The sequence below is a fragment of the Pipra filicauda genome, unplaced genomic scaffold (genome assembly GCF_003945595.2).
Source record: "Pipra filicauda isolate LSUMZ 115617 unplaced genomic scaffold, ASM394559v2 scaffold172_size1731463_pilon, whole genome shotgun sequence".
Classification (NCBI taxonomy): domain Eukaryota; kingdom Metazoa; phylum Chordata; class Aves; order Passeriformes; family Pipridae; genus Pipra; species Pipra filicauda.
The window spans coordinates 61,430-88,609 of NW_024104240.1; the positions used below are offsets into that span (position 1 = coordinate 61,430).

The 27,180-nt window shown below is 49.7% G+C and overlaps 1 protein-coding gene across 4 annotated transcripts; it reads right to left on the reverse strand.

The window, feature by feature from the left end:
- CUNH6orf89 (chromosome unknown C6orf89 homolog) lies at nucleotides 1-25,273 on the reverse strand. Of its 4 annotated transcripts, none has more exons than XM_027728830.2 (8): nucleotides 25,197-25,273; nucleotides 21,354-21,561; nucleotides 19,826-19,991; nucleotides 7,810-7,964; nucleotides 7,391-7,512; nucleotides 6,224-6,350; nucleotides 5,296-5,419; nucleotides 1-4,470 (listed from the first exon to the last, which is right to left on the reverse strand). In XM_027728830.2, the coding sequence occupies exons 2-8, from the start codon at nucleotides 21,540-21,542 to the stop codon at nucleotides 4,385-4,387; spliced, it is 969 nt and encodes a 322-aa protein (XP_027584631.2). In that variant the 5' UTR covers nucleotides 21,543-21,561; nucleotides 25,197-25,273; the 3' UTR covers nucleotides 1-4,384. The 4 variants fall into 4 exon arrangements, with proteins under 4 accessions (XP_027584631.2, XP_027584632.2, XP_039235598.1 ...); XM_027728831.2 differs by lacking the exon at nucleotides 25,197-25,273 and adding an exon at nucleotides 23,662-24,458; XM_039379664.1 differs by lacking the exon at nucleotides 25,197-25,273 and adding an exon at nucleotides 23,662-24,458 and having other exon boundaries at nucleotides 21,354-21,988.
- Nucleotides 25,274-27,180: the final 1,907 nt, after the last annotated feature.

The window sequence follows — 27,180 nt, forward strand, 5'->3', positions numbered from 1 at the left end:
TGCATTAACACTTGTATTTAATTGCAAAAAGTAAAAACTTTTTTATTCTTCTTACATACAAATCTCATTTATTTACACACTTTACAGGCTTTTCCCAAGTATTTACAAAGTTTGCAATATATTAAATTATGACCATCCATAAAATTCTGCATTAAGTGCATATTTACATTCTTTTTTTTGAATCCACCACTAAATTTAGTGTTCAGCATTGAAAGTCTTTATGCATATATAGCTTTACTTCCCAGCACCCCTGAGCCTTTAGAATGTGGCTCCCCTCCCCAAGACAAAGAGATAATGCTAAAAATAAATCACCTGCCATTTGTTTGAATGTCCACAGCAAAGGGGAAGTCCAGCATCTCCCTTGTCTAACTCAGCAGGACACTAAATCTGCCCTTTAAGAGGAGGAGGTTCCTCAAGAGGAGAATATCGAGCTCTACCTATAAAATTTACCAAGAGGAGAAAGTCTGGTCTGCAGGAAGCAAAAGCTCTTTGTGCACCCACTGAAATGGCCTCACCCCAGGAAGTGTTTGGTTCTCTTAGAAACCATGGGGTTGAACATGGACCACCAAGCCTGGAATTGGATGGATGTGGAAAATTCCCTCCTGGAGCAGCATTACCGAGGAGAACCAGGGGGTTTCAAGGCAGGAGGATCCCTTTTCTGAGACACTGGTGTTTACAGAGCTCACATCTCTACCATGAGATGTCCTGCTCCCAACTCCTCTTGCTTGGGATGCTCCTGCTGTTGGAGCCCAGGAGGCCACAAGGGAAGGGAGGTGCTTTGATCCAGCCCAGTCTGACCAGCTTCTCCACTAGAATGTTGCAAAAACAGGACTAGAGGGAGAAGCTGAAGTCCAGAGACTCACGGGAAATCTGCCTCTAGAAAGCTCTCCAGGGCCTTGCAAAGGGAGCCTGGGGCTGGGAGCCCTGGGGGAATCAGTGTGTGCAGTGCCAGCGGGGAGGAAAAAACCAGAAAAGAAACAAAGAAAGCAAAAAAAAAAAAAAAAAAAGAATCAATAGAAACTGTCAGCCTGGCTCCCGGGGGGGCTGCTGATTTCCTGGTACTGAAGTAAATCATAATAGTCCTTTCTCCTCCTTTCAATTACCCTGAGTTCAGGACTGAGAGCAACGGTCAGTGACCCCTGCTTTGGGAAGCAGCTTTAAACCACAATCCTCCTGCCCAGCTGATGGGGCACAGCTCGTCTTTCCAGCCTGGCAAGGAGAGAGGTGACCCCTCCCCACCTCTGCCTGTGGGCAGTACCGATTTCTGGTGTGCTTTCAGAGCAGCTCTGCAGCCCCCGGGATTGTTGGGTGAGCAGGAATCCATCTCCCGGCTCAGAAAACACGAGCTCTGAAGCACAGAGGGATTTTAAAACACTGGGATGCACACATTGACTGGGCAGGGGGGGAGTGGGGGATTGTCCAAACCAGCACAGCGAGAGCCAAGGGGCAGCTGAGGCGAGGGAGACCATGGTGGGACACCCCCTCTGTGACTCATCTGGTTGTGTCTGTCACCAAGATGCTTCAATGGCTGCAGAAACAGCCCCATCCCCCCAGTTCAGCCTCAACAGGCTCTCTAGGGAAGTCCCAGCCTCCTGCAGCCTTTCCAAGGGCTCTGTAAAGCTGGAGCTCTGGATGAGAAACACGACCAGGGCTCACTTGCAGCTAAAGGTATCAAAACCTCCTTTTGGCCATCCTAGTTTTTGCCACTTTGGCCTCGCCTCCAAGTTTCCCACCTGGCTCCTCGCCTGTGGAGCCAAAGGTGTGAGCACCACTCCTCTGGCAGCTGGAGACAGGAGCTGCTCTGGAAGCTGTGCTGCAGACTGGGGCTTGGCAGCTTCAGCCAAAATCGGCTCTTTATCAGCAGGAGAACTGCCCTCCTGTTTTAGTTTAGCAGCTAATTCCTTACAGCTTTTGGAAGAGGAAGAGAAAATATACTGGAAAGCTTAAAAACAAATGATGTAAACTCCGAAGGGAGCAAGGCTGGGACATATGCAATGTATCGCCCAGACACCGAGCTGGAAACTTATGCAGAGCCCATAAAGTGCACTTGGAGAGCTGCTCTGCACACAGGCCACACTCACCAGCTCCTGTCCAACCAGCTGCAACTCTTTGAGGAGGGGAGAAGATATACGTGAGAACACTTCTGCTAAACAGGCACGAACCTGCCCTTTTCCTCCTCCTTCCCTCCCCCAACCTAAACAGCAACCGTAAATAGATCCATTTTCTCTGCCTCTTCCCCAAAGAGCCAGACAGCCACAATGGCTTAAGTGCGACTCTCGAAATCCAGGCATTTCACAGACACTTGGGAATTGTCTCCACAGCTCTTTGACAAGTTACAGTCAAGGACACTTAGCAGTGACAGCGTCACCGAACCGCCGCCATCTCAGCAAGAAAGGCTCCAGCAGCATCTCTGAGCAAGTGCTTTACAAAAACGGGTCAGGTACAAAACCAGTGAGAGGTGAAGTAACCTTGTCAGCCTTTAAATTTGATTTGAGCAGCTGCCAAAGTGTAAATAGCAACAGTCACTAACGAGGCCCTGATTCTGCCATCACCAAACTCCCAAATTTCCATTAACTAAGACCCAGGTTTTAAGAGGAGGGAGGGGGGTGGGGTGTGTGTGTGTGTGTGTCTTGGCATGTACAAGATTGCATGTAGTGTCATGAGTGTAAAATACACCCCAAGCAATGAGAATACTAATGGAAGTCTTATTAATCCAATTCTCTTTAATATTTTGCTACAAATTAGATCAGTCCTTTTCTATCCCGAGAGAGTCAGACTCTCCCCCTTTGGTTCTACTACATCTGGTGTGTGTGTTGGTCCAGCACTGAGGGTTATTAACACAGACTGACACAGGTGCTGGGGTTGTTCTCAGTGTTTTGACAGGAGAAAAACAACGGTTATGCATAGAAATGTTTGTAGTGTCAAGGCCTCAGACTAAATTCTTTGGAGCAGGAACTGTCCTTTGCCTTATCCTTGTACAGGAGCCAGACGTGGTCATCCCACTTGGCGGCTTTTGTCAGCCCCTAATAAGATTAGTACGATGTTTGCTCCCATTTTTCTCAAAAACAAAGGCTGGACAGACATTTTTCCAATCTGTCATTTCACACGTACCTAAAATATTTACAGAGAGAAAGGCTCCTGCTCCTGAGAACAGAGTTAACTCACTTGCAACCAAAACCCCTCCCAGTTCCATATTAACAAGTGTGAGAGCATGTCCTGAACCCCAGCCCTGGCCTATGAGTTCAGCCTGACACATCTGTAAATGATCTTCAGCAGCGGGATCAGACCCAGAGGATCAGACTTGGAAGGGACCCTGAACCCGAGCCTCTCTCAGGGCACTGGAGACAGCAGTGCTCCAGCAGCAGGAAACATGCAAAGGCAGCTTGGAAAGGACCCAGGAAAAACCAACCTTCACTCTGAAGACAGAGCTCCAGGTCTGGAAGGAGTTGGTATAAAAATGATGAGGGATGAGGGAGCTTCCAGGTGCTCCCGTAGGTCCCCTGGGCTGGGAATGCAGGCAGAGCCTCCAAAAACAAGGAGCTGAAACTGGCTGTGCAGCCCTTGGTGTCTCAGGTGAAACCTGAACAGAGCTGCTCTGCTCCCAGCCCCATCTCCATCCAGAACTCCTGCACTCCCAGCACCAGCACCACTAACACGTGTGTCGGTGCTTTTTGCAGGAAAGGAGGTGGAAGAGAAAAAAAGCACAGTTACTATTTGACTCACAACCTGCAGATAGAGAACCACAAGAGTGATCACAACAGAGAGGCCTGAAGAGATTCTTTTGGTACAAGAATGATACAGTGGGCAAGGGGCAGAGACCCTCAGGCTCGAGGCTCCCCCCAGCCCGGGAATACAGAGCTGGGATCAGCTTTGGGGGAGACACAGCCACAGATGTGAGGGAGAGGTGGGGTGAGGCTGGGACACATCACCAATTCATTCCCTTTATAGAACTGGCCTGACAAGACAGGCTCAAAGCTTCCTCCTCAGGAGGAATGTACACAGAAATGTCACACACCCCCTCCACTCCCAAACCCCCTCAGGAAGTTTCAGAAGTGCCATAATCCACAAAGGACACAAGGTGAATCTCATCCTGAGAAATCCTTCTGCTGTTCCTGGAAAAAAAACCTTTGCTGCAAACTCAGGGCTTACCTGAGGGGACAGGGAAGGTCATAAATAGCTTGAGCTTCTCCCAAAACACATTTGAGGAAAGGCAAAGAATTACCTCGAGGGTCAGGAAAACAGTCATTTTTAAACACTGTAAACATGCAGGGTGGCAAAGCTGCCTGCCCCAGTTGCCCCAGCTCGCTCTCAAAATGTTGCCTCAGCTTCAAAGCTGAAAGTCTTCTTGTCCTGGGAACAGCTCTATTTTCCCTCCCCTCTGTCCTTAGCTGGCAGCTCCATCACAAACCACCGCTGGCTCTGTCCCTTTGGCCATGAAGCTCATTGTCCAGTAATCTGTGCTGGCATAACCTTTGGGAGAGGCAATGGAGAGGCCATATTAGACGAGTCCATGCTTAAATGACTGCTCCCATTTCCCACAAAGGGATGTGTGCACGCTGGAGCTCTTTGCAGAGACACTTCCCTCAGGGAACACTGGGTTTGTGATACCCATCATGTCTTGGGTAGCCTACACAGCTCATTTTGACACTGAGCACCTCATGGGATCCCACTGTTTGTGTTCCAGGCCACAAACTCCCCATCCAGAAGGATCATTCTCTGTACTGCAACAAGCAGGCACACACCAGCTTGGGAGTGGCAACAGCACTGACCAGTCTGGAGGTGGTAATGGCACACACCAGTTTGGGAGTGGCAATGGCACACACCAGTTTGGGAGTGGCAATGGCACACACCAGTTTGGGAGTGGCAATGGCACACACCAGTTTGGAGGTGGCAATGGCACACACCAGTTTGGGAGTGGCAATGGCACACACCAGTTTGGGAGTGGCAATGGCACACACCAGTTTGGGAGTGGCAATGGCACACACCAGTTTGGGAGTGGCAATGGCACACACCAGTTTGGAGGTGGCAGTGGCACACACCAGTTTGGAGGTAGCAATGGCACACACCAGTTTGGGAGTGGCAATGGCACACACCAGTTTGGAGGTGGCAATGGCACACACCAGTTTGGGAGTGGCAATGGCACACACCAGTCTGGAGGTGGCAGTGGCACACACCAGTCTGGAGGTGGCAGTGGCACAAACCACTGTCCCAGGTCTCAGAACAGACCCAGCTGGAAGCAGCCTCCTGACTCCAAGGGATCCAGCAGTCCCTGCACGCCACAGCTCCAGTACTCACCCAAATCCCCAGCTTCCAGCTCCACCTTGAACATCTCACAGTGTCCTCTGCATGTGTCCAGAGGTGCAACAGTCAGGGTGAGCTGCCCACTTCCAACAGCAAAGAGGTTGTGCAGGCTGTAGCTCTAGGATGAGAGGACAGGATTTCAAAAGCCTGGCCAGCTTTCCTTGGATCTGTCTGACCAAACGAGGGGCAAGTCGCTGCCCTGCAGGCAGGTGAGACTGCAAACAACAGGTTTGCTGCTCCCCCCAGGTACCAGCAGATCACAGAATCACAGAATCATGGCTGAGGTAGCTGCAGGCAGGGGTTCCCCTCCTCTCCAAGGCAATGTATAACCACAAAAACCACCATAAAAAAGAGGAGGAGATCAGGCGAGAAGCCTGAAGTGTCACTGTCCTCAGTGAAATGTCTCCATGGGCAAGTACCTTGGGATGGGATACTTATTGCCAGGATGGGACTTATTGCCAGGAACAGCTCCTAAAATGCAGCTCTTAAATGAATTTGGCCAAACTGTTCACAAAAAGATCATCCCCTCCCCCAGCTACAGAGCAAGGCCAGGATATAAATGTGAATGGAGCTGGGATCCCACATGGATATCCCTGCCCAATGGCAAGGGGGGGGTTGAAATGAGATGATCCTTAATGTCTCTTCCAATCCAAACCATTCTGGGATTCATTCTCTGATTCTGTGACATCTCCAACTGCTGAGATGGGCACGGGGTATCTCCTGCCCACAACTGGACACAACTGCTGGGAGGAACAGCCACCTTGAGGTGCCACTTCACACAGCGATGGACAGAACTGATACCACCCTAAAATGCTTCTTTTCAGGATTGTATCAGCTGAAAATGCCCTGCAAATCCCACAAAGACTTGGAGCTGCTGGAGGACAACTGACAGGAGATAATGTCTCTGGGATAAATTTCTCACCTTATTCCCCAAATCTGGATGGCGGATGAGGAAGCAGCTCTCCAGGGACACTGTCTTGGGGAAGGACAGCAAAGAGGATGCATGGAAAAATTCCTGCAGAATCTGAGATTTATTCACAGATTTGTTCCTAAACGGAAGAAAACAACCCATATTAAAGAAATATCACACAATGATAACATCTGCATTTAAAGGATGCTTTCCTGACAAAATTCTTCACAAACATTCATGCCTGATAAAAGCATGACAGACTAGCCCCGGGAGCTGGGAGCAAAATTCCACCTCTCAGCCTCTAAACCTGTGCTCCTTCCTATCTTCCTCTTTGCTCCTGCAGCAGGACCACGTGAACAGGGAACAGACAGATCATGCTGGATGGCTAAACCTAATTTTCCTCTCTTCTTGCCTTGAAATGATCCGAGTCATCGACCGGATCCATTAGTTACAAAAGATGCAGAGAGGTGGCATTGTACACAACCATAACTGAAACCACATGGTGAGGCCAGGGGGGATCCAGGCTTATCCTCTAGACAAGGAAATGTAACTGGAAAAGGCAGGGTGGGGCTTGTTATTTTTGACATGATTAATACTTCTGTACCCTGACCATCCCCCTACCAGTGCTTGCTCTGCAGCCTTAGAGAGCTCGGAGTTTTCCACGTCTGGTGGCCACACTAAAGGCTTTGGCAAAAAGCTTTTGGTTAAGAGGGGGCAGGATCAGGGTTGGCCATTTTTTCTGCATGAGACCAAACACAATTTGCAGGATGCCCTGGCCTTATGTTACTTCTCAGCGTTTGCAGAAGTCATGGAATCTCCCCTCAGTCAGCACCAGTGGTGGGGGATTCCCACTGAGCAGACAGGGGTGATCAGAAACGTGAACCAGTTACCTCAGGTAATCAAACCACAGCCCAGACAATTAATGTACAGCCTGAAGAACAGGACTGAGCAGCCACTGGGATATTTTTGTCTTGTAAGAGGAGCAATACCTGAAGTCCAAGCCACAACACTCCATTTTTAGCACGGGAGTCTTGGAACAAATCAGTGCCAGCAAGCAGAGAGAAGCCTGTGGCCCACTCCTGTTCTCCTTCCCTCCAGCTAAAGTGTAATTTGCAAGCACTGGTGGTTCACACAGGCAGAGTCTGTGTCCATCTCTCACATGTTTTTTCTTTGGCTCACCAGGGAAAGAAAAACGGGCAGCTCCACAACTCGGCTGAATTTTCTTCTATTATAACCTCTGCCAGTTCTGGATCCTGGGACTGGAAATGCTTCAGTTCTTCATAAGAGAGATGCTGCCCTGTCTTAAAGGACACAAAACAAAGATCAAAGCTGTGCACCCAGAGTTCCTCCCTGCTCCCATTTCCCTCCTGCCAAAGAGCATCCAAGATTGCTAAGTTTCCAAATACAATGATCATCAGTCAAAGGAGTGAACTCTCACCCCCCACACCTTTAAATTGGGGTGAAATGTCTTCTTGGACATATGTTCTACCTCAAGCAGCACTTTTGAGTTTGTGGATGAAAGTACTGGGCAGGGGTCTTGGGCTGCTGCTGTTGAAGAGTTTGGACTAATCACCCAGCCTCACAAATCCATGCATTACCTTGATTAGAAAAGGCTGGTGCCTCTGGAGCTTTTCTGATAGTTCTCTTAAGTCTGTCACTATCTGAAGGCTTTTCACAGCAGAACAGACTGTGCAGTTTGCAGGAAGTGCAGAAGTGTTCTGTCTGCAACCTGCTGCCCACCAGTCCTGGCATTCTTGGGAAGAAAAAAGAGAAATGTGTTTAATTAGGACCAAAAAATGAAATGGAAAGGAGACAAACTCGATGATAAACTCATTATCCCTAACATGAAACACTGAGATTTCTTATAGTTTCTGATGGCTGTAACTCAGAAAGAACAAGCTTCAGTGGGCAGGGAGCTTGAGAGAATGTTCCCAGCACATTCTGGAGATACAGCTGAAATGGGAGAGCTCTGTGGAAATCCCACTTTGTTCACAAGGCATATCCTTTCATTATCAACAGAAGGATGACAACCATCATATGTAGTGTAATAAACTGAAACAAGTCTATAAGCAAAAGAGCAACCCAAATGTGTTATCAAGGAAATAACACCCAGGAGACAAAAAAAAGAAAAAAAATCCAGGTTGGAAAGAGCAGCTAGCACCAGGAACCCTGCTAGGAAATATCTGACATCACCATCCTCCCCTTTACCTCTGCATTAATTAAGAACTATTCTGTCCCAGGCAATGTTTGCCCAGTTTGCAGAAGGTGCCAGGGAATGTGGGATTTCACCAAGATTGCTGCTGCTGTTTTTATTCATTCCATGCATTGACTTGGAGATGAAACAGGGAGAAAAGTCCCAGCATGAGGAAGCCCTGGACCACAGCTACATCCATTTTAAATTCCAGAAACTGTTGTTATACCACAATCAGCTGAACTGGCCTACAATGTAAAAATTCAATTTTTACATGACAGCACAACTTGATGTCTATATCCTGCCTCCCTCCTCCAACTTAACAGCCCTCCCAGCACAAAAAAATAAGCAAACATTAAGAGAAGGGAAATGCTGCAGCATGGAATGAGCAGGACAATGGTGAATATCCCATGTATTTCTATGCTAAAGGATGTGCACAAGCAGCCACCACACTGAAAGGATGTGGCTCTAAACTCAGAGAACCACAGAATACTCTGAGTTGGACCCACAAAGTCATTCAGTCCAACTCCTGGCCCTGCACAGGACACTCCAAAATCCCACCCTGTTGTCCAAATGCTCATTGAGCTCTGGCAGCCTTGGTGCTGTGCCCACTGCCCTGGGGAGCCTGTTCAGTGCCCAAACAGCCTCCAGGGGAACAAATAACCTTTTCCTGAGATCCAACCTGAACCTCTGACACAAATTTCATTCCTGGAGATACAGCAGAAGGTTGTGAGAAAAGGGAGAGCTTCGTGGAAATTCCACTTCAAACACCAATTTTGTGGCAGCAATAGCCCTGGTTCTGCCACCTTAATCCCACGGGAGATGTTTAACTTGGGAAGTGGCAGCAAACCCATCCCAGCTCCTAATCTGCCAGGGTGGGTTAGGAAAAACCCAGGGCCTGGGACACATCTCACATGAAACATCCAGGGATCTGTTCTCACAACAGGCCCACCCGTCCCAGCACGTGTCAAAACAGCTCATTGCTGCAAATTCAGGAAAGTAAGGGGATGGAAAAGGGGAGGAAAAAAAAGAGTGAAGTCTGTCTGAAAAACAGAGTTGGGAAATGAGGATGCACAGCAGCTTTTGGGGGGAAAAAAGACCACGCACAACCTGCCTGTTACTGCCATCACCATTTCCAGCCATGCTCACACTCCTGCACATGGGAAATAGCAGATGAACAGCACTTAATGGGAAAGTTCTTGTTTTATTTTCCCCTCTGACAGCTGCAACAGGCAACAAGGAATGTTACAGAGGATTTAGGTTCACTGGGACATGACAACAAGGAGCAGACCAGGATTCATTTTGTTTCTTTCCTGCTGAATATTTCCAGTCGACTCCCAAACGCTGCATTTCCCACCCTACTGCTGGGATATGGACTGAAAGGGATCAGGATATAATTCCTAGTCTTTCTGGAAGACACATCTACACTGCTTTCAGGGAAAGGGGTAAAAAGGCAAAACAAAGTGTAAAATCCTTCTTGCAAGCAGAAGTCCACTCCCATGAGAAACTGCTCCGACGTACTTTCCCTCCCTGCTCACAAGAGAAAAAAGCAAATCTTTGTTCCACTGCCTGTAGAAAGCTTCAATTTTACAACAACAAAAAAACTCAACTCACAAAAAACAGCTGGTCAGTGACAGGAAACAAAAGGCTGAAAGATCTCACCAGAGAAAGGGCAGTCGCCCCGAAGAGAACAAGAAAACACATCTTATGGTCTGTCATCAGATGGGGAGTACCAGGACTATAATTTCTCTCCGGGCAAAACTCAGAAACTTCATCCCAGAGCATTAAGCACAGCTGTCCCCAAATTTTCTCTCTGGGCTCAGGGCAGTACCCCATGCAATGGGATGCTAATCAGCTTGACAGTACAGAGCTTGATTCCTCTTTTGAGCCAGGCTGGGATATTTGCATTCTCAATTGCTCGATTCAGGAGGTGATTTCTTTTCCCCATGAATAACCAGCATGGCTGAGAAGCATTTCAAATGCTGCAAGTGGGGTTGCGGGATTTGTTTTTTTTTTTTTGGGGGGTAATTAATCTTTTAGATTTATTGTGGAGGGTGTTAGTCTGTGCAACAGCATGTGTGTGACTGGCATGACAAGTACGGGCAGCGCCTGCCCTTCCCAGGGAGGGCGGGAGGAGAGACAGAGCAGCCAACATGAGCTGCACACTGGGGACCAAGGCAGGATTTTACCCAGGATGCTTATTTTCTCTTCTTACCCTCCCTGCATTCCTTTTACATTATCACCCTGCCCAGACAGCCCGGGGGATTGTTTTGGTGGAAGTGGAGTGCACTGCCTGTGAGCACACAAGCTCTGCTCTGCGCGGGGACGGAATGGAAGATGGACTCTTCATCCCAGCACAACCATCACACCATGGGCCCATCCACTCACATCCACAGTGCTGGGCGTGGGCAATCATCCCTGTGGAGCTGGAGTGAGGAGAGCAGCTGTTACACTGAACTGTCCATTATGTGACAGAAGCACCGGCCAGTCCCAACCCGCCTTCCCTCGGTGCTTTCTCACCCCTTTCTGAGGGGCAGCCTTCACTCTGTCAAGCAGAACCTCAGTTCCCCAATGGCCATACCCACCTAAGATTTGCTTTTATCTGTTATTATTTCTCCAGAACAAGAGCTGTCTTCTCCCCTGTGTCAGGAGAGCTCCTGACAGCACAGCCAGGGCTGGGATTTCCAGCTGCTAACGCAGCACAGACCAAGAGATAACAACTTTCCCTTGAAACACATCTATGATTAATGCTACAAGGAGTTTATGACTCTACTTTCCACTATGCAGAAAAATAATTCTCAACTCAACATCAATTTAAAATGAGTACCCCGCCCTTCTTGGCTTTTCTCACAGAGGATCTCCCAAATTTCTGGCTGTCCCCAGCACTACGAAGGGGTGTGTGTGCACAGCCCCAGAGATGCTGGGTGTGGACTATCAGACTGGAAGCTCAGAGGTTTCTGAGAAGACCTGGCCCTGCTTCTGCCTGTTGCAGCAAAGCAAATTAACTTATGGAAACTTGCCCACATGGATCTGGGAGCAGGATCTCAGCAAGCCCTGCTCTCTTTAGGGACCATATGGAGGGCGCAGGATCAGTCTGTCTGTGCAGCAGGTTCAAAGGGAACCTTTTGTTCCTGCAGGATGTGGAGCCAAGGGCTGCTCCTGACCCTAACAAAGTACTGAAAACACAAAACCTCCTGTGTGTAGAACTGCAGGTGCTGAGGCAGCTTGCTGGCTCCTCACCAAGCTGCTTTGCTCTCCAGCACTCAGGACCAAGGCAGGAACGATGGCCAGCAGGCACGTGACAGCACAGGGAATTCTGATCCCAGGGAAGGGAGATTTCCCCAGGACTTCACAGTGCCCCCAGGTGTTGTTGCTGCCATCACCCATGATAACTCCAAGGAAGCTCCCCAGAGGGCTGGATAATGCACTAAGCAGCACCTCCAGAACCTGCAAAGGTTGGTTCCAAACCCCAGACTCCTCTTTCTGAGGATGAGATTATTCCCCAGTCCCACCAAATACCTCACCAGGGACAGTCCTACGAGTATTCAAGCAACTTCAGCAAGCCTTGGATGAAGTCAGGGCTCCCAAGAATGGCTGGGCACTGAATATTCCCAGGCATTTCTCTGTCCTTTCTTGGAGGTCCATTGTACAAACCTGGCTGTTCCACTAAAAGGTGATTCCGCCCCTCTGCCCTCTCAGGTGAGCCCCCACCTGCAGAGCTGCCTCCAGCGCTGGGGTTCAACATCACAAGGATGTGGAGCTGTTGGAAGAAGTCCAGAGGAAGCTGTGAAAATGCTCCAAGGGCTGGAGCACCTCTGCTCTGGAGTCAGGCTGGGAGAGCTGGGGGTGTTCAGCCTGGAGAAGGCTCCAGGGAGACCTGAGAGCCCCTTCCAGGGCCTAAAGGGGCTCCAGGAGAGCTGGAGAGGGACTGGGGACAAGGGATGGAGGGACAGGACACAGGGAATGGCTTCCCAGTGCCAGAGGGTAGGGATAGATGGGATATTGGGAAGGAATTGTTGGCTGTGAGGGTGGGGAGGCCCTGGCACAGGTTGCCCAGAGAAGCTGTGGCTGCCCCACCCCTGGAATTGTTCATGGCCAGGTTGGACAGGGCTTGGAGCAACCTGGAATAGTAGAAGGTGTCCCTGCCCATGGCAGGGGGTGGAACAAGCTGAGCTTTGAGGTCCCTCCCAACCCAACCCATTCCATGATTCTGTGATGAAGGACCCATGAGATCCCTCAGTGCTCTGACATCCAGTTCCTACCAGCACAGAAGGGCTGCAGCTCTGCCTGCAGTTGAACATATCTTGCTTCCAGGTGCTGGATTTTCCAGTGCTGCTTTCCATTATTTCAAGGGCAGGGATTTGCAAGGTCCAGCCTTTAACCTTAGAGTGAAGTTGCAGCTCATAACCTACTGTTACTGCTTTGACAGCCCAAGAATGTACAGGGCAGGTTGCTGTTGCTCCTGAGATCTGACCAGCCACTTGCTGCCTTGGGACCACTGCAGACTCAGATACTCCTTGAGTAAATAGCTTGTAACTTGTGCTATACCATTGCAGCTGGATATATTGTGTGCCTACCACCCCCTGTCCCAGATTTTACAGAAAGATAAAACGGTATTTAAAAAACTCAAAGCAATTCAGACATCAATTCATGATCACAATCTATGACACAGGTAAACCCATCATTCTTACTTTACAGCTGCAGAAATTCCCAGCTCTGTAGTTACCACGTGGCACAGTTTGGAAGAGGCATTCACAGCACTTTGTTGCCCAAGCAATGTTTCCCAAACTCCATCTTGCTGAAATTCTTCACTAGGCTAAAAAAATAATTTGATCATTTATAATGTCGTGTCAAAGTCAGGCTAAACTGATGGGTTCTTAAGTAAGTCAGGCAGGAAACATAAGGATTATTAATTACAGCCTGGGAGTGCTGATTAAGGGCTGCATCACAGTGGGGGTTTAAATATATACTACAAAGAGTGTCCCTGTTCAGCACAAGATCCTCACCCCTTCCTCATACTGAACTTCTATTGTCTCTCTGAGCATACTGAATATATTTATGCCAGGAGAAGAAAGTATCTCCCAGTTTGGTTTGTAGCATTTTTAGGAACAGCCAGGAACAAAATAACAGCTACAAATGAACCCATCAAGGAACCTTTATTGTTGTTCTGGGTAAGAAAGTCAACAGCTCGAAGAACTACTCATTCATCTCACTAATGGGTACCGGCTGCTCCAACAGCCCAAGGATGATTAGTCAGTCTCCACAAAGCACGAAAATGATTTTGATCCAACGAGACATTGTGAAATCAAGTCTGCTGAGCTGAGCCCAAGAGGAATTCACAGTCCACTGGGGCAAAAGAGCATTATTTCCAGGAGAAATCTGCACCTACCAATTGAGAAAACAGAGGAGAGGGGCCAAGCTGTCAGGAAAGCATCCAAAGTCCACTCCAGCTGCACCTCTGGTTACCTGCCCCAGACAGCCTGTGCTGCTCTGGCAGTGGCCGCATCAACAATCTGCCTTGGAGGAACAGCTTGTGAAACAAATCCCTCCCAGCTGCTGTCACCTGCCTGCTGGTGGCTTCAGCCTGTACAAGGTTTGACATGTGTGTGTCACAAAAGGGCTCTGCCAGGCCATTAAATGCCTCTGCAACAGGCCACCTAGGGCAAATGCTCTTTCTGGGGAAGCACATCCAAAGTGAGAATTCACTTGCTCTGCAACTGAGGAAGCAAGAAATCCTGGAGGCATCACAGCAGAGAAGCAAAAGGAAGAGTTTTTCATGTTTCAGAGTATCACAGTGGAGTTAGTTTACCGCCAGCAAACCCAAATAAACAGTGCACTGGCTGAACAGGGGCCAAAGTAACACGGTGTATGAACAGCCTGGCACTGCCCTGCACTGCAGAGTCAGCCCTTTTATTCCCCTTTGAACGAGCCAACACATGTCTGTTGGTCTCTCAGGTTATATCATAAAAGGGTTGTTTATACACACACACACACAAGAGCAGCTCCACTGGCAGCTGTGCAGAGATGGGAGGGAGCCCTGCACAGTTGCTGTGACCCACAATCACCTCCAAACGCTCCAGCATGAGAACACGCACAAAAACAAGAGCAAAAACCAGCTTGACTTCGCTTAGGAAAAAACAAAGTAACATCCTTTGTGAGCAAGAGGAGAGAGCCACGCTGAAGGCAACAAGTTAGAAATCAGATCCTGCCTTACCTCCCAAGCAGATTGTTGTGCAACCCTTCCTTTAGAGCAGGCCCATGTTCCTCGGGCTCAGACATCCCTGAACCCCAGGGGTCAGACACAGCGTGGGCTGCAAAGCCCACAGGGAAAGGCTGGCTGGATACCTGGATGCTCATCCCACACTGCACTCAAGGAGCAGAAAGTCCATCCCTGTGCAAGGCAGGAGTGCTGGATGCTCCCTTCCTGCACAGAGCTGTGCCAAGGAAAAACACACTGCAAGGCTACAGTCAGAGGAGTGAAAGGAAACGTGTTTGGCCCCTCGCAGGCTGCCTGCAAAGGGTTAAGATCAGAGAGAAGACAGGAGCTGGCCAGGAGCCAAGGCAAGCCTCCAGCTAAACCCAAGGTGGCCAGCCAAGAGGCAAAGGCTGCTGCCCTCTCCCAGTAACCAGCTGCTGTCCTCCCCCAGTAACCCAGCCTGCTGTGACCCGTCCCCACAAATAGCTCTGGCACCCGGCAGGCCTTGGGATGTGACAGTGCCAGGCCATTTACAAGGTGCTGCTAAACACTGCTCCTCCAGCTGGGTTCCCTGCTCTGAAATAATTATGTATGAACCCCATAAACAGGATTTTAGCCCTACTGGTCTAAGCAAAAAGGAGTATTTAACACAAGGAGCGTTCTCCAAGCTGGGGGTAACTTGCACAGCATCCCTTTTCCAGGTGTGCTGAGCAGCTTCTGACCCAGCTGATTCTGAGCTGTGTAGGATCAGTGTGGCCAGGCCCAGGCCTCATTAAGAGAAGCAAAACTGGATTTTCCTCGAGGTCATTAGAGCCCCCTGCTTTCAGCAAGTTGTCCCATTGCTGGACCACAGCCTGTACCCCACTGACAGACCTGCTCTGCTGAGGTTTTTGAGCTGCAAGGACTGAACTTCCCATGGGCAGACACACAAGTCAATCTGGGAGCAGCTTAATGCTCTGCCCATCACATCATTGTGTGGCTGGCAGGGAGCAGTCACCAACCAGCTGACATCAAAATTCATATTCAGACATTAAAAAAGCTATAAAGATGACACACGGTTGCAAAGGGAAGAACCACTGGAAATCAAGTAGAGTGACCACCACTGTGGTTTTAAAACTTCTGTTTAAAAGAAGAGAAAACCCCTTTTCATTTGGCTTTGATTACTACAGACTTTGACAACTCATATATTACTTCCTAATGCTTGTAAGGGAGAGGGAAGTACTCATACTCCTACTTTGCACCAGAGAACTGAAACACAGAGGGAATAACTTGCCATCCCAGCCTATGTCAGAGGAGAGAAATGAATCCAGGTTACACAGACCCTACTTTCTCCTTGGAATAGCATTAGATAGCCTTGAGTTAACCCACATGCCCATCAAAATCCACCGTGTTCTGTACAGCAGGCAGACCCAGAGGTCTGACAACCCATCACCTCCCTGGGGCTACGTGAAGCACTGATGTGCCTGGACAAGAGCTGCAGGCCTGGAACAGCCAGTGTGACCCAGCACTGAGCCTTTCACGAGCTCTGCATAAACACCAGCTCAGGAAGAGCAAATGCAAACCACATTTCCACAGATCTTTTCCCCAGCTGAAGGGATCTTGCCCTGGGAAAACAGCTGAAAGAGAGGCACGGACGCTAAACCCAAGGGTCTGAGAGTCAGCTTTGAAGAAACAAAGGGTGGGAACACTAGGTTTAATATGGGATTGATCCGGGGGAGAAAGCCAGGGAGCAAGAGAGCACAGAGACAGGCAAAAAGGAAATTTACTTTGGACCCAATCCTACAAACTTAACGCAAGAGAGCTTTGTGGATGCTGCTCCTCACCTCGGCTGCTCAAAGGTCCACCCACAGCCACCGACAGACAGGCAGCCCTTGTCACCCACAGCCCGGCTCTTAGGTGAAAGGAACAAGGATGGAGGTCAGGTCACCATTGGCAGGAGGGAGAAGGGAGCAAATCCTCCACCCCTGCTCCTCCCAAAGCCTCATCACCGCTCTTGGGGGAAACCAAGCAACTGAGCTCCCCTTGTTCTGCAACACAAACCTGGCTGCTCGGCCCACACCTACCAGGGGACCGGGCTCCAACCTCAATCCCGGACACAGGAAAGCTGCCCCACAGCTCAGGAGGGGCAGCACATCCCAGGCTGCAGCCCCACGAGGAAGGAACCAGACCACCCGTGCGCCCACGCTCGCCTCGGCCGGGCCGCGTCCGCACCGCGGGAACGGCGCCAGCACCGCCGGTGGGCCCAGGCAGCCTCCACACTGACAACAGGTGGCTTTCAACAAGAACAGCCCCAGCTGGATTTGAACTGGTGCCCGAGCACAGAAAGCTCCAAGTTTCATCCTCAGCCCCCTCAAAATTTTCATCCACCAGGATCTACGCAAGGAAAGGAAGAGGAGTCTGTACACGGAGTCCCTTCGTTAGTGGTTTCCTCTGCTGCTCAGTGCAAACGTGCATTTTAGGGAAGAGAAGACTGAGAGGGGATCTCATCAATGCATATAAATATCTCCAAAGGGTGCCAAGAGGATGGTGTCAGACTCTATCCAGTGGTGCCCAGCGACAGGATGAGGAGCAATGGCCATAAACTAAAACACAACAAGTTTCACCTCAACACGAGGAAGAACTTCATTACACTGAGGGTGGCAGAGAACTGAACAGCTGCCCAGGGAGGGTGTGGACTCTCCCTGTCTGGAGACATTCCAAAGGCACCTGGACACATTCCTGTGTCTCCTGCTCCAGGTGGCCCTGCCTTGGCAGGGGGGTTGGACTGGGTATCTCCAGAGGTCCTTTCCAACCCTAACAATTCTGGGATTCTGTGATCAGAGAACACCAGACCTGCCTGCAAGACCTCCCAGCCTTATGCTCCCAGTAACAAACAGGATGACAAGATGCAACTTTACCCTTTCCCTTCAATAGACCACAAGGCCAAAATTAGGGGCAAAATAATAGAAAACATGCACAAGGCAGGGCTGAAAGAGCTTATTAGACCACTCAGCCCCACATCATGAAACTCCCCCTTCCAGATCCCCACTGGATGGCTTTACCAGTGTCCTCTAAGCAGCAAGCTGGGAAGGTGACACCAGTGTCACTGGGACAGCCCTGGTGGCTGCAGCTGCCTGCTGGGAAGCCAGGACACGAGGGATTCCCACAGGAACCCAGCCAAGGTTCAGGCTGGGTGCTGCACCCTCCCATTCAAAGAGCCAGGGTCTCCTCCAGTCCCTTTTGCCGAGGCAGGATCAAAGTCTGCCCAGCCATCCCTAGTCAGTGTGTTAACTGGGACATGCTGTGGCTTCCACCACAACCTAATGCTGTGGAAAAACAAGAGTGGCAACTGCCTCATCCCCTTGTCCCCTCTCCTCCTTTCCCCAGAACTGGCTTGCTGCCCACCCTATTGCTCACCACTTCTGCAGATTTCCAGGACTCACAGAAGCATGAGGGATTTTATGTGCATTTAAACAACATCACATCCTTCCTCTGCATCCACCCTTCCCTTTTCCCCTGTTCCTTTCCATGTTTCCCAGTCTCCTCACCATTCAGCTTGTTTCCCCAAAGGTAGCCTAGAATTGCTCCTGCTCTTATTTATCTTCACAAGAAGATGCTCGTGATTTCAGGCAGCCCTTGTCCTACAAACCTTTTGCTGTCCCAAGGAACCTCCCTGGGCTCTCCTCATCCCAACCCTGTGGTATCTGAAGGAAGAACCTCTCAACCTTCTGGACAAAATCTGACTGAACAAATATCATGGAATCACAAAATGGTTTGGGTGGGAAGGGACCTTAAAGCTCATCCAGTTCCACCCCCTGCCATGGGCAGGGACACCTCCCACTAGCCCAGGTTGCTCCAAGCCCTGTCCAACCTGGCCCTGGACACTTCCAGGGATGGGGCAGCCACAGTTTCTCTGGGCAACCTGTGTCAGGGTCTCCCCACCCTCACAGGGAACAATTTCTTCCCAGTATCCCATCTGACCCTGCCCTCTGGCAGTGGGAAGCCATTCCCCCTTGTCCGTGCCCTTGTGAAAAGTGCCCTTGTGAAAAGTGAAATGTGCATTAAAGTTCCCATCTCCATACAGGAGCAGAGGGGTGTTCACTGTGGCAAAGCTGAAATGCAGTAGATAAGCAGGCTCCTAATGTCAGGTGCTTATCAGAGCCATCTCCTCCCCTTTGTTTTTTCACTCCCAGAGAGATCCCAGTGTATAAGGAAGGAGAGGAACAATGGGGGATACCCTGTCCCACCCATACAAACCCGAATCAACGTCAGGGGAAGAGAGGGAGGCACACACAGAGAATGCAGAATGGTGCTGGCATTTCAGGGAGCCCTTTTTAGCTCTGCCAGGAAGGTCAGAGCCAGCACAGACAACTCCAACACAATGAGGTGCCCAAGCTAAATATAAACCCATCGAGGGCACAGCTACAGGAGTTTGTTTTTACAGTGAGCCGACAGACCATCAGTATTGTGCCACATCCCTGCTCCAAATAATTCCCAGCTTTATCATTCCTGACAGTCTTTGTGTTTTAGCAGAGAGGCAGAGCCCAGGCTCGCACCCATCTGCCAGGCTAAGTCAGTGGAAATAATGAACTGAGAATAAGAAATACCCAAACTTTTCCATTTCTGTTTTGCCATTCTAGGAAAATCTATGATGTTCCTCTGCTGTGATGGGATCACCTCATTAGGGAGCCCTTATCTGACTTCCTCACACACACACACTGCCCTTAATGTTATATTAACTGCTATAAACACCACAGCACTCAAGCCCCCAGTCCTTTCCCAATATACCACTTGGCAAAAACTACTTTTCCTTAAACCCAGGTCACACGTTGAGGTTTCTACACTTTGCTCACAGATACCAAGGTTTGGTTGAGAAACTGCTTTTGCATTACTCAGAAGAAGTAAGAAAAGGTGACATTTACCCAGCAGAGCTGTCTCAGTTCTGCTTCTCAGAACTGCAGAGATTTCTAGAGGAAAGGGAGCTCTTGGGGAAGAAAAAACCCGAGGTGTTAAAAGCAAGGAGAAGAGAATGTGCAAGAACGAAATTATCAAGTTAGACATAAAATATGCTCCAGCCCCAATGAAGACAGAACTCAGGATGCTATTTTTAAATAGGAAAAGAGAAAACCACGATGCCAAGCCACTAACACATTTGTTATTTGGTGCCCTGGGAGACACTTCTGTGGCTGGTATTTAAGTTGGTATTTCTTGCTAGGCTTATGTTACAGCAGAGAAATCATTTCCTTACTCTCCAGCATGTACTTCTTGGCAATGGGCAGAGGGAGCAGCCGGATGTGGCCGATGAGGGAGCCCCAGGCCTGGGCTCTGGAGAGCGGAGCTTCGGGAGGCAGCGGGTTGTAGGGCTGGATCACGAAGTAAACAGTCAGCAAGACCAACCCCAGAGTGAGCAGGCCCTGTGAGGGAAAACAGGCACAGAGTTAACTATCCTGCAGGGAGCTGAGCTGTCCTCAGCCCAGGACACACCTTCTGGCTGGTACCAGAGGGCTGTGGTTGTGCACTGCGAGGCGAACGCTCATTTTTGCTGTGGCTCCTCGTTCAGCTGCACTGCTATTTATGTACAGAGCTGTCACTCAGCTTTATTATTAGGGCTGCCCAAGGATGAAATTAAGCAGCCTTCAAACCCAAACCACACAACCCTGCTCCTGTATTTCAGCACTGCAAATAATCCAGCAGGAGATCAATGAGGATTATCTACAGATAGTTCCGATTCCTCCCACCTAATCAAATAAAAACTTGCACTCCTGCCATCCCTCTTACACAAGGAAAACCCTGTGGCTTTTGCAAACATCCGTCAAGCCTCGAAACACTCTGGCAGAGTTGGCACCAGCTCCCTCCTCCATACCAGAATCCCAAATAAGCCTCCCAGAGATGACATGACGCATTTCTCCCCCCCCCCCGGCCAAAGTCAAACTGAATCAACAGCAAAAACAAGAACAGAAGCTGAAAGTTCAAGTTTGCAGTTTCCTGTTCTCCTGCCTCATTTTACAGCTTTTTATAGGACATGAGGAAGAAAGCTTGGATTTTTTTTTTTCCAAATAGAAACCCTTGTGATGGTTTTGTAAAGATGACACTGAAGTTATTACTGAATATTATGTCAGTGGGAAGGTTTTTATCCTTGTAGCAAGTACCTGTCTAGTGAAAGGTGTACCTGCCCATGGCAGGGCTTGGAACTAAATGATCTTTAAGGTCCCTTCCAACCCCAACCAGCCTGGGATTCTATGACCTCAAACCTACCTAACAATAGCATCCTTTCACCTACTTTGCAAAACTTGTTACAGCATCTTTTAGTTAAGTGTTTCAAAACATTTCTTCTAGCATCAAGCATGATGGTAGCAGGTTTATTTTATAGACTAGAAGGAGAATAAAGACAGGTAGAGGCTTGTGGCAGGGTCAGAGTTGGGTTCATTATTCAACCCTGAACTTCAAGAATTTCCTTCCTCATATTTCCACTCAGACTGCCAACACAGGGAATCTTTATCTGAAAAACGAATCAAAATCTCATTATTTAATAATTTAAGGGAGAGGAAGGTGTTGATGTGGTAAATTTTCAGCACACATGAGCAATTTCAAATCTTTGTCAGCTGTCTCCTGTTCTCAAACCAGCTCACGGCACAAAGGAAGGAAGCTACACTTCCCAGCTTTTAAACAAAGATCTTGGAAAGTTCATCAAGAAGATGCAGTGGGAAATAAAAGGCTCGGGTGCAAAAGGAGGACTCTGACCCTCAAATGATGTACATGCACAGCAGCCACCTTACCTTGTAGAGAGCCACTAAGAGAGGGTACCGTGGAGGGCCCCTCTGGGGTTCGTTCCTTTCCAAGAGCTGCTTGATGAACTTCTCAATGGCTTTTTCTGACATGCCACACTGGTGGCCAGTCTGCCTGACCAGGTCAATCGTCTCTGAGAGCTTGTCATAGATGCTGAGCTCGTTGGCCGAAAGCTCCATGGCCTCTGGTGAGAAATCCCTGTGGAGAGATCGGGTGCGTTAACAGAAATCCCACAGCTCAGCACCAGCGCGGGCACAGGGATCCCTGGAACGTGGCAATGCCCAGGAGAGCAGGAAGGCTGCCTCTGGAGCAAACCTGCTCCCAGCCAACAGCACAATGTTCAGCTGCAGCCCTCACAGCCTCTGCTGGCTCAGGAGCTCCCGCCGACTCAAAGAAGCCGTGAAATCCCCCGACAAGAGCAGAACCGGCGGAGATCCGCAGCTTATGTAAATGAACAAAGCCTCCCAGAAATCAATGAAACTCCATTTATTCATCTCTTCCAAATGAGTCCGTCCCATAAAGCGATTGCTCACCCAGTACAAAAGCCAACAGCACAAAGCTGATCGTCACACGCAGCAGCCAAGTTAAGCTCTCCCGCGCTGGAATTTCAGTCACTTATTTTAACCTGGATTTGTTTTCGTGAAATCCCCGCCCGTCAGCAATAGGAACAGGACAAGGAAACAAGCAGGATGTGTGGGGCAAAGTTCAGCAGTTTACAATTTGTTTAAATTTTCGCAACCTAATGTCCAGGCCAACTGATTATTGAGTAACAGCAACGTGCGACAGCAGCTGCTCTTGCAGGCAACAAAGCTCCCACCTTCCTCTCTCCCAAATTTGCCTGCAGGTCGTCACAGGCAGAAATGCCACAGAACTAAATATCTCAGCAAGAACACAAGCTTGTAAGAACACATCTGTGAGCAAGAAACGCTAAATGGCAAAAAAAAAAAAAAAAAAAGAAATATGTTTCTCCCCCACTCACCCTCTGCCACAAAGGCCTCGCAGATGGGCTGAAGAAAAGATGGAAATAAATTGCTGGACAAGGTAAAAGCTGCCAATGCGAGAATCCCATTGGTAAAGAGACATTTTGCCTTGGAAAAACACTGCTGGGGGAATGGCAGAATCTGCCAAGTTTTGCTTTGCCTCTTGTTTTCTGAGCTGGGTAACTCTAATCTGGTCTAAACTGGGACAACTGGGGAGAGAGAGTTTAGCAATGCTTTGCCCTGGAAGCACAGACTGAGGACCATCACGAAAAACACAAGAATGACAATCAATACTCACAGCTGGAAATCAGGCCACTGCCTCCTTTTTGTTCTAAAACTGCCTGGCCTCAGGAACCAGCTCATGCTGATCAGCCCAGTGTAAAGTGCCACCTAAACTTAGATTTGCTCGGCTGTAACTCGCTCTGGCTGCCCCCACAGCACAAATCAGCCTCACATCTATGTATGGATATATCAAAAAATAAGATATTCTTGTGAGGCAACCAAATTTGTACTCTGATTTGCCTTTATAGCACTGGCCAACAGCTCTCCCCCTAAACCATGTGCTCCTAAAAGTCAGAACTCGAGCAATGGCAATTTCAATACATGTTTTTCTGCAGTGCTAGGGCACTTTTCACAGGACTACCAGCTTCAGCCATTGCTCCTCTCCTCCCAAGATCAGCTCCCTGTCCTGCTCTTGCACACTTGTTTATGTGGTCACATGGTGAATCAGATCAGGAAAATTATCTGGCTGGAAAATAACCCTGATTTGTTTGGTCAGCAGCTGCCTAAGCATCCAACTCCAGCAGTTAGTGTCACATGTTCTATTAACATTAGTGTCAAATTTCCAGCCAAACACCAAAAGGGTAAAATGCCAAATTAAAACCTAACCCCAAGTGCACAATGAGAAACACCAAAAGGGTAAAATGCCAAATTAAAACCTAACCCCAAGTGCACAATGAGAACACACTGCACTACTTTGCCAGGTTAATTAGCTCCTGGCCCTCTTCTACCGACATTCCTTGTGTTCCATGCAAATATTTGTCCCAGATCTTACCACCTGAGCAGCCCCATGGGCAAGCAAAGCTGCCCCAGAGCAGGCTGGATCAATAATATCTCATTATAGATTAAGTTCTCCAAGGCAGGGACCTTTTCTTCTCGTCTGTAAAGCACCTGCCACGCACATGATGATAAAAAACAAGCCATTGTTTTACTTTCATTCATGCAATACTCTGATTCATGTAACAAGCAAGAGCCAGCACATCTGCAGGATATTAAATGCCCTTTTCCCCTGATTACTCCAGTTGCCTTGACACAGTACCTGCTGTGCTAAATGCTCTGAAAGATTATCTAGTGTCCTCTGGCTCCCCAGTGCCAAAGCCTTCACGTAGGAAGCTGTCCCGTGCCGAATTCCAGCAGACTCATCAAGCTTCCCCTGCCTGCAGGATCTGCCTGGAAGCACTTACAACAATTATCCCCACAGAAATGCTGTCAAACACGGTGGTTTCCCCCTTTCCAAACAGCACAAGAATCCTACTGTGATACAACACCGAGATACATCCCAGTTCCCACCCCTCTACATTTACATTCCACACCTTTGTAGACAAGCCACTAAAAACCCAACGAAGCTCCTTGACAAAGTCAAGAGTAACTCAATCCTCAGCTAGGAAATAAGGCATTATGCTCCCACATTGTTGGGAGAACAGATGAGGCCTTAAAAATCAAATAACAACCCATTACTTCCCTTCCTATCCCCACAATAAAACAGACAAAACAGTAACAACAGGCTACTGTACCATCACACACACTGAGCTGGGCTTATCCCTTGCAAACCCCTCAGAGAAAGGCCTTTAAACGAGGAACCCATATGTTATTCTGGTTTTTTATGAACTCCACCACCCTGGGAGGAATAAGCAGCCTCTCTCCACAAACAGAAACAGCAACGGCCCTTGGCTTGAAGGGTTTCCACCCAAGAGCCCAGTCCTGAGGTGGGTGTTTAGTCCAAGGATTTAGAAGGTAAATATTTTGATAGAAACGCTGCTGGAGGAGTCTTTCCTTTTTAAAAGGAAAGCTTGCGTGCCTTGTTGGTGAACCTACAACAAAATATATATATATATATATACATATATACACACACATACAGAAATATGTATCTATATTTATATACACGCATATAGAAATATGTATCTCTCTATACACACATATAGAAATATGTATTTCTATACACACATACAGAAATATGTATTTCTATACACACATACAGAAATATGTATTTCTATACACACATACAGAAATATGTATTTCTATACACACATACAGAAATATGTATTTCTATACACACATACAGAAATATGTATTTCTATACACACATACAGAAATATGTATCTATATATACATACAAATATATACATACAAATATAGAAAATATATATACACACACACATATAGAAACATATCTATGTAAACAGATACAGACACTAAATATATATATATAAAAATACACTCCCATCTTCTTTAACACCCTTGATGCCGCCCCCCTCGCCCTGCCCCAGGGTCAGGTCCCAGCCCTGGGCTGAAACCCCTCCGGAGGGACCCTCACCCAGCCACAGCCCCACAGCCTCGCCCCTCTTTCTCTCTGAGGCAGAGGAGCCCCAGCCGGGGGGTTATTTTTAAAAATAAATCCATAAATCGCAGCAGAACACACACCCCCCCCCCCCCCCCGCCGCCGGGCTCGGGCCTCCACAAGCCCGGGAGCCCCCCCAGGCCCGAGCCCACGGTGAGGGGTCGCGGTTCAGCGCTCCGGGACCCCCGAGGACCCCCCCTCCCCGGCCACCCCCGAAGCGCCCCCGGCCTCACCCGGTGCCCGCCCGGGGCCGCCCCGCTCCGCCGCCGGCTCCGGCTCCTCCCGCCCCGCCCGCGATGGAGGCGGGACCCGGGACAGCCGCTTCCTCTTCCGCCACGGCCGCGGGGCCTCCCGGTGCCCCCGACACCGCCGGGGGTCCGTCAACAGCTCCCGGTGCCCCCGGCAGCTCCGGGGGTCTATCCACAGCTCCGGGGTCCGTCCACAGCTCCCGGGGCCCCCGATACCGCCGGGGGTCCATCCACAGCTCCGGGGTCCATCAACAGCTCCGGGGGTCCATCCACAGCTCCGGGGGTGCATCAACAGCTCCGGGGGTCCGTCAACACCTCCGGGGGTCCATCAGCAGCTCTCGGTGCCCCTGACAGCTCTGGGGGTCCATCAACAGCTCCGGGGTCCATCAACAGCTCCGGGGGTCCATCCACAGCTCCCGGGGCCCCCGACACCGCCGGGGGTCCATCAACAGCTCCGGGGTCCATCAACAGCCCCGGGGTCCATCAACAGCCCCCGGTGCCCTCAACAGGCCCTGGCCCCGGGACACCGCCCCCGTTCCCCCTACACCCCCCGGTGTCCGTGTCCCTCCACGCCCGTGGCCATGAGACCCCTCCTCAACACCCACCGGAGCCCGGAGTCCCCCTGAGACATCCCCCTGGACGTTTCACCCCAGAACACGGAGACACCTTCCCCCCAGCAACCACCTGAATTCGTGATTACCCTCAACCCCCCTCCAGCAGCAGCCCGAGCCCCGCTGGAGCATCAGACCTCCCCAGAACCCCTAAGATGCTCCCCAGCACCCACCTGAGCCCATAAACACCTTGAGACCTCCACCTGCACCTGCCTGACTCCTCCAGCACCCACAGACACCCCCCAGCACCCACCTGAGCCCATGAACACCTTGAGACCACCCCAGCACCTGCCTGACTCCCCTATGACCCACAACCCCCCCCCCAGAACCACCTGAGAACCCCACACCCCCACCATCACCTTAAGACACCCCACACAGCACCCACATGAACCCCGAGCATATTCAAACACCCCCAGTAACCAAGACCCCCTGAGCCCACAGCACCCCTGAGACCCACCCCAGCACCCCCGAGCCTTCCACAGACAGATCCCACAGCACCCATAACACCTCCCTCCACCCTCAAGCACCCCTAAAGTTCCCAGTATTTCCCCATAGCACCCACCCATCACCCTTCCAGCCCCACCAGAAGCTCCTTCGGGCCCATTTATCTCCTCCAGCCCCCCAGGGAGACCCACCCAGTGCCCCCCTGAACCCCAGTTACATCCAACCCCAGGGGGGACATGGATGCCCATTCCCACAGCACAAGAGACAAGCAATGAGCATGCAGTTAACACTCCCTAAAAAACATGGGAAAGCCCTAAAAAATTGTGGGAAAGACTTCTAAGAGTAAAGGGCTGGGAGATGGAGCAAGAGGAGGTCCCTGGAGCCACCCCTAGTGTGAAAAGCTCAGGAGAAAGCAGGAACAGGAGGTCTCAGTCTCACCCCATTCTCAGGCCTGGACTTTAGTTCTTAATTGCAATTAATTGCATTTTCAGAGGCAGCTGTTGGTGGTGAGACAGGTGTTTTTGGTATCTCTCTGCTCCCTTTTCACAGAATCCTGGAATGGTTTGGGTTGGAAGAGACCTTAAAGATCATCTCATTCCACCGCCCTTGTTCCACTGGACCAGGTTGCTCAGAGCAGCCTCATTTAAAAGTTCTTGACCTCAACAACTTCCTGCAGCGCTGAACTCTGCAGCTGAATTAAACATTGTGAGAAAAAGGACTTCCCAGGTTTGGAGTTCCTGCCCTGTCAATCACAGTGTGGGGAGTGGGATGGTCTCCTCATCCTGATTTTACTGCCTTTCAGGGGGAATGGGGTGAAAGTCTGGGAGATGCTGCTGGGCAAGACCCAAAACCTCTGGCTGGGACACTGAAAGCTTTGGCTGAAGATTTGTTCCAACTTGTCAGAAGCTCCTCTG

What these genes read in the sequence shown, in the direction of transcription:
- CUNH6orf89 (XM_039379663.1), bottom strand. Translation starts at nt 22,446, where the DNA reads ATGTCTCTTTACCAATGGGATTCTCGCATTGGCAGCTTTTACCTTGTC. An exon ending in CGAGGCCTTTGTGGCAGAGG is followed by an intron (nt 21,562 to 22,342) that starts GTGAGTGGGGGA and finishes ATCTCTCCACAG; the next exon opens with GGATTTCTCACCAGAGGCCA. An exon ending in ACCAGCCTTTTCTAATCAAG is followed by an intron (nt 7,513 to 7,809) that starts GTAATGCATGGA and finishes GTGTCCTTTAAG; the next exon opens with ACAGGGCAGCATCTCTCTTA.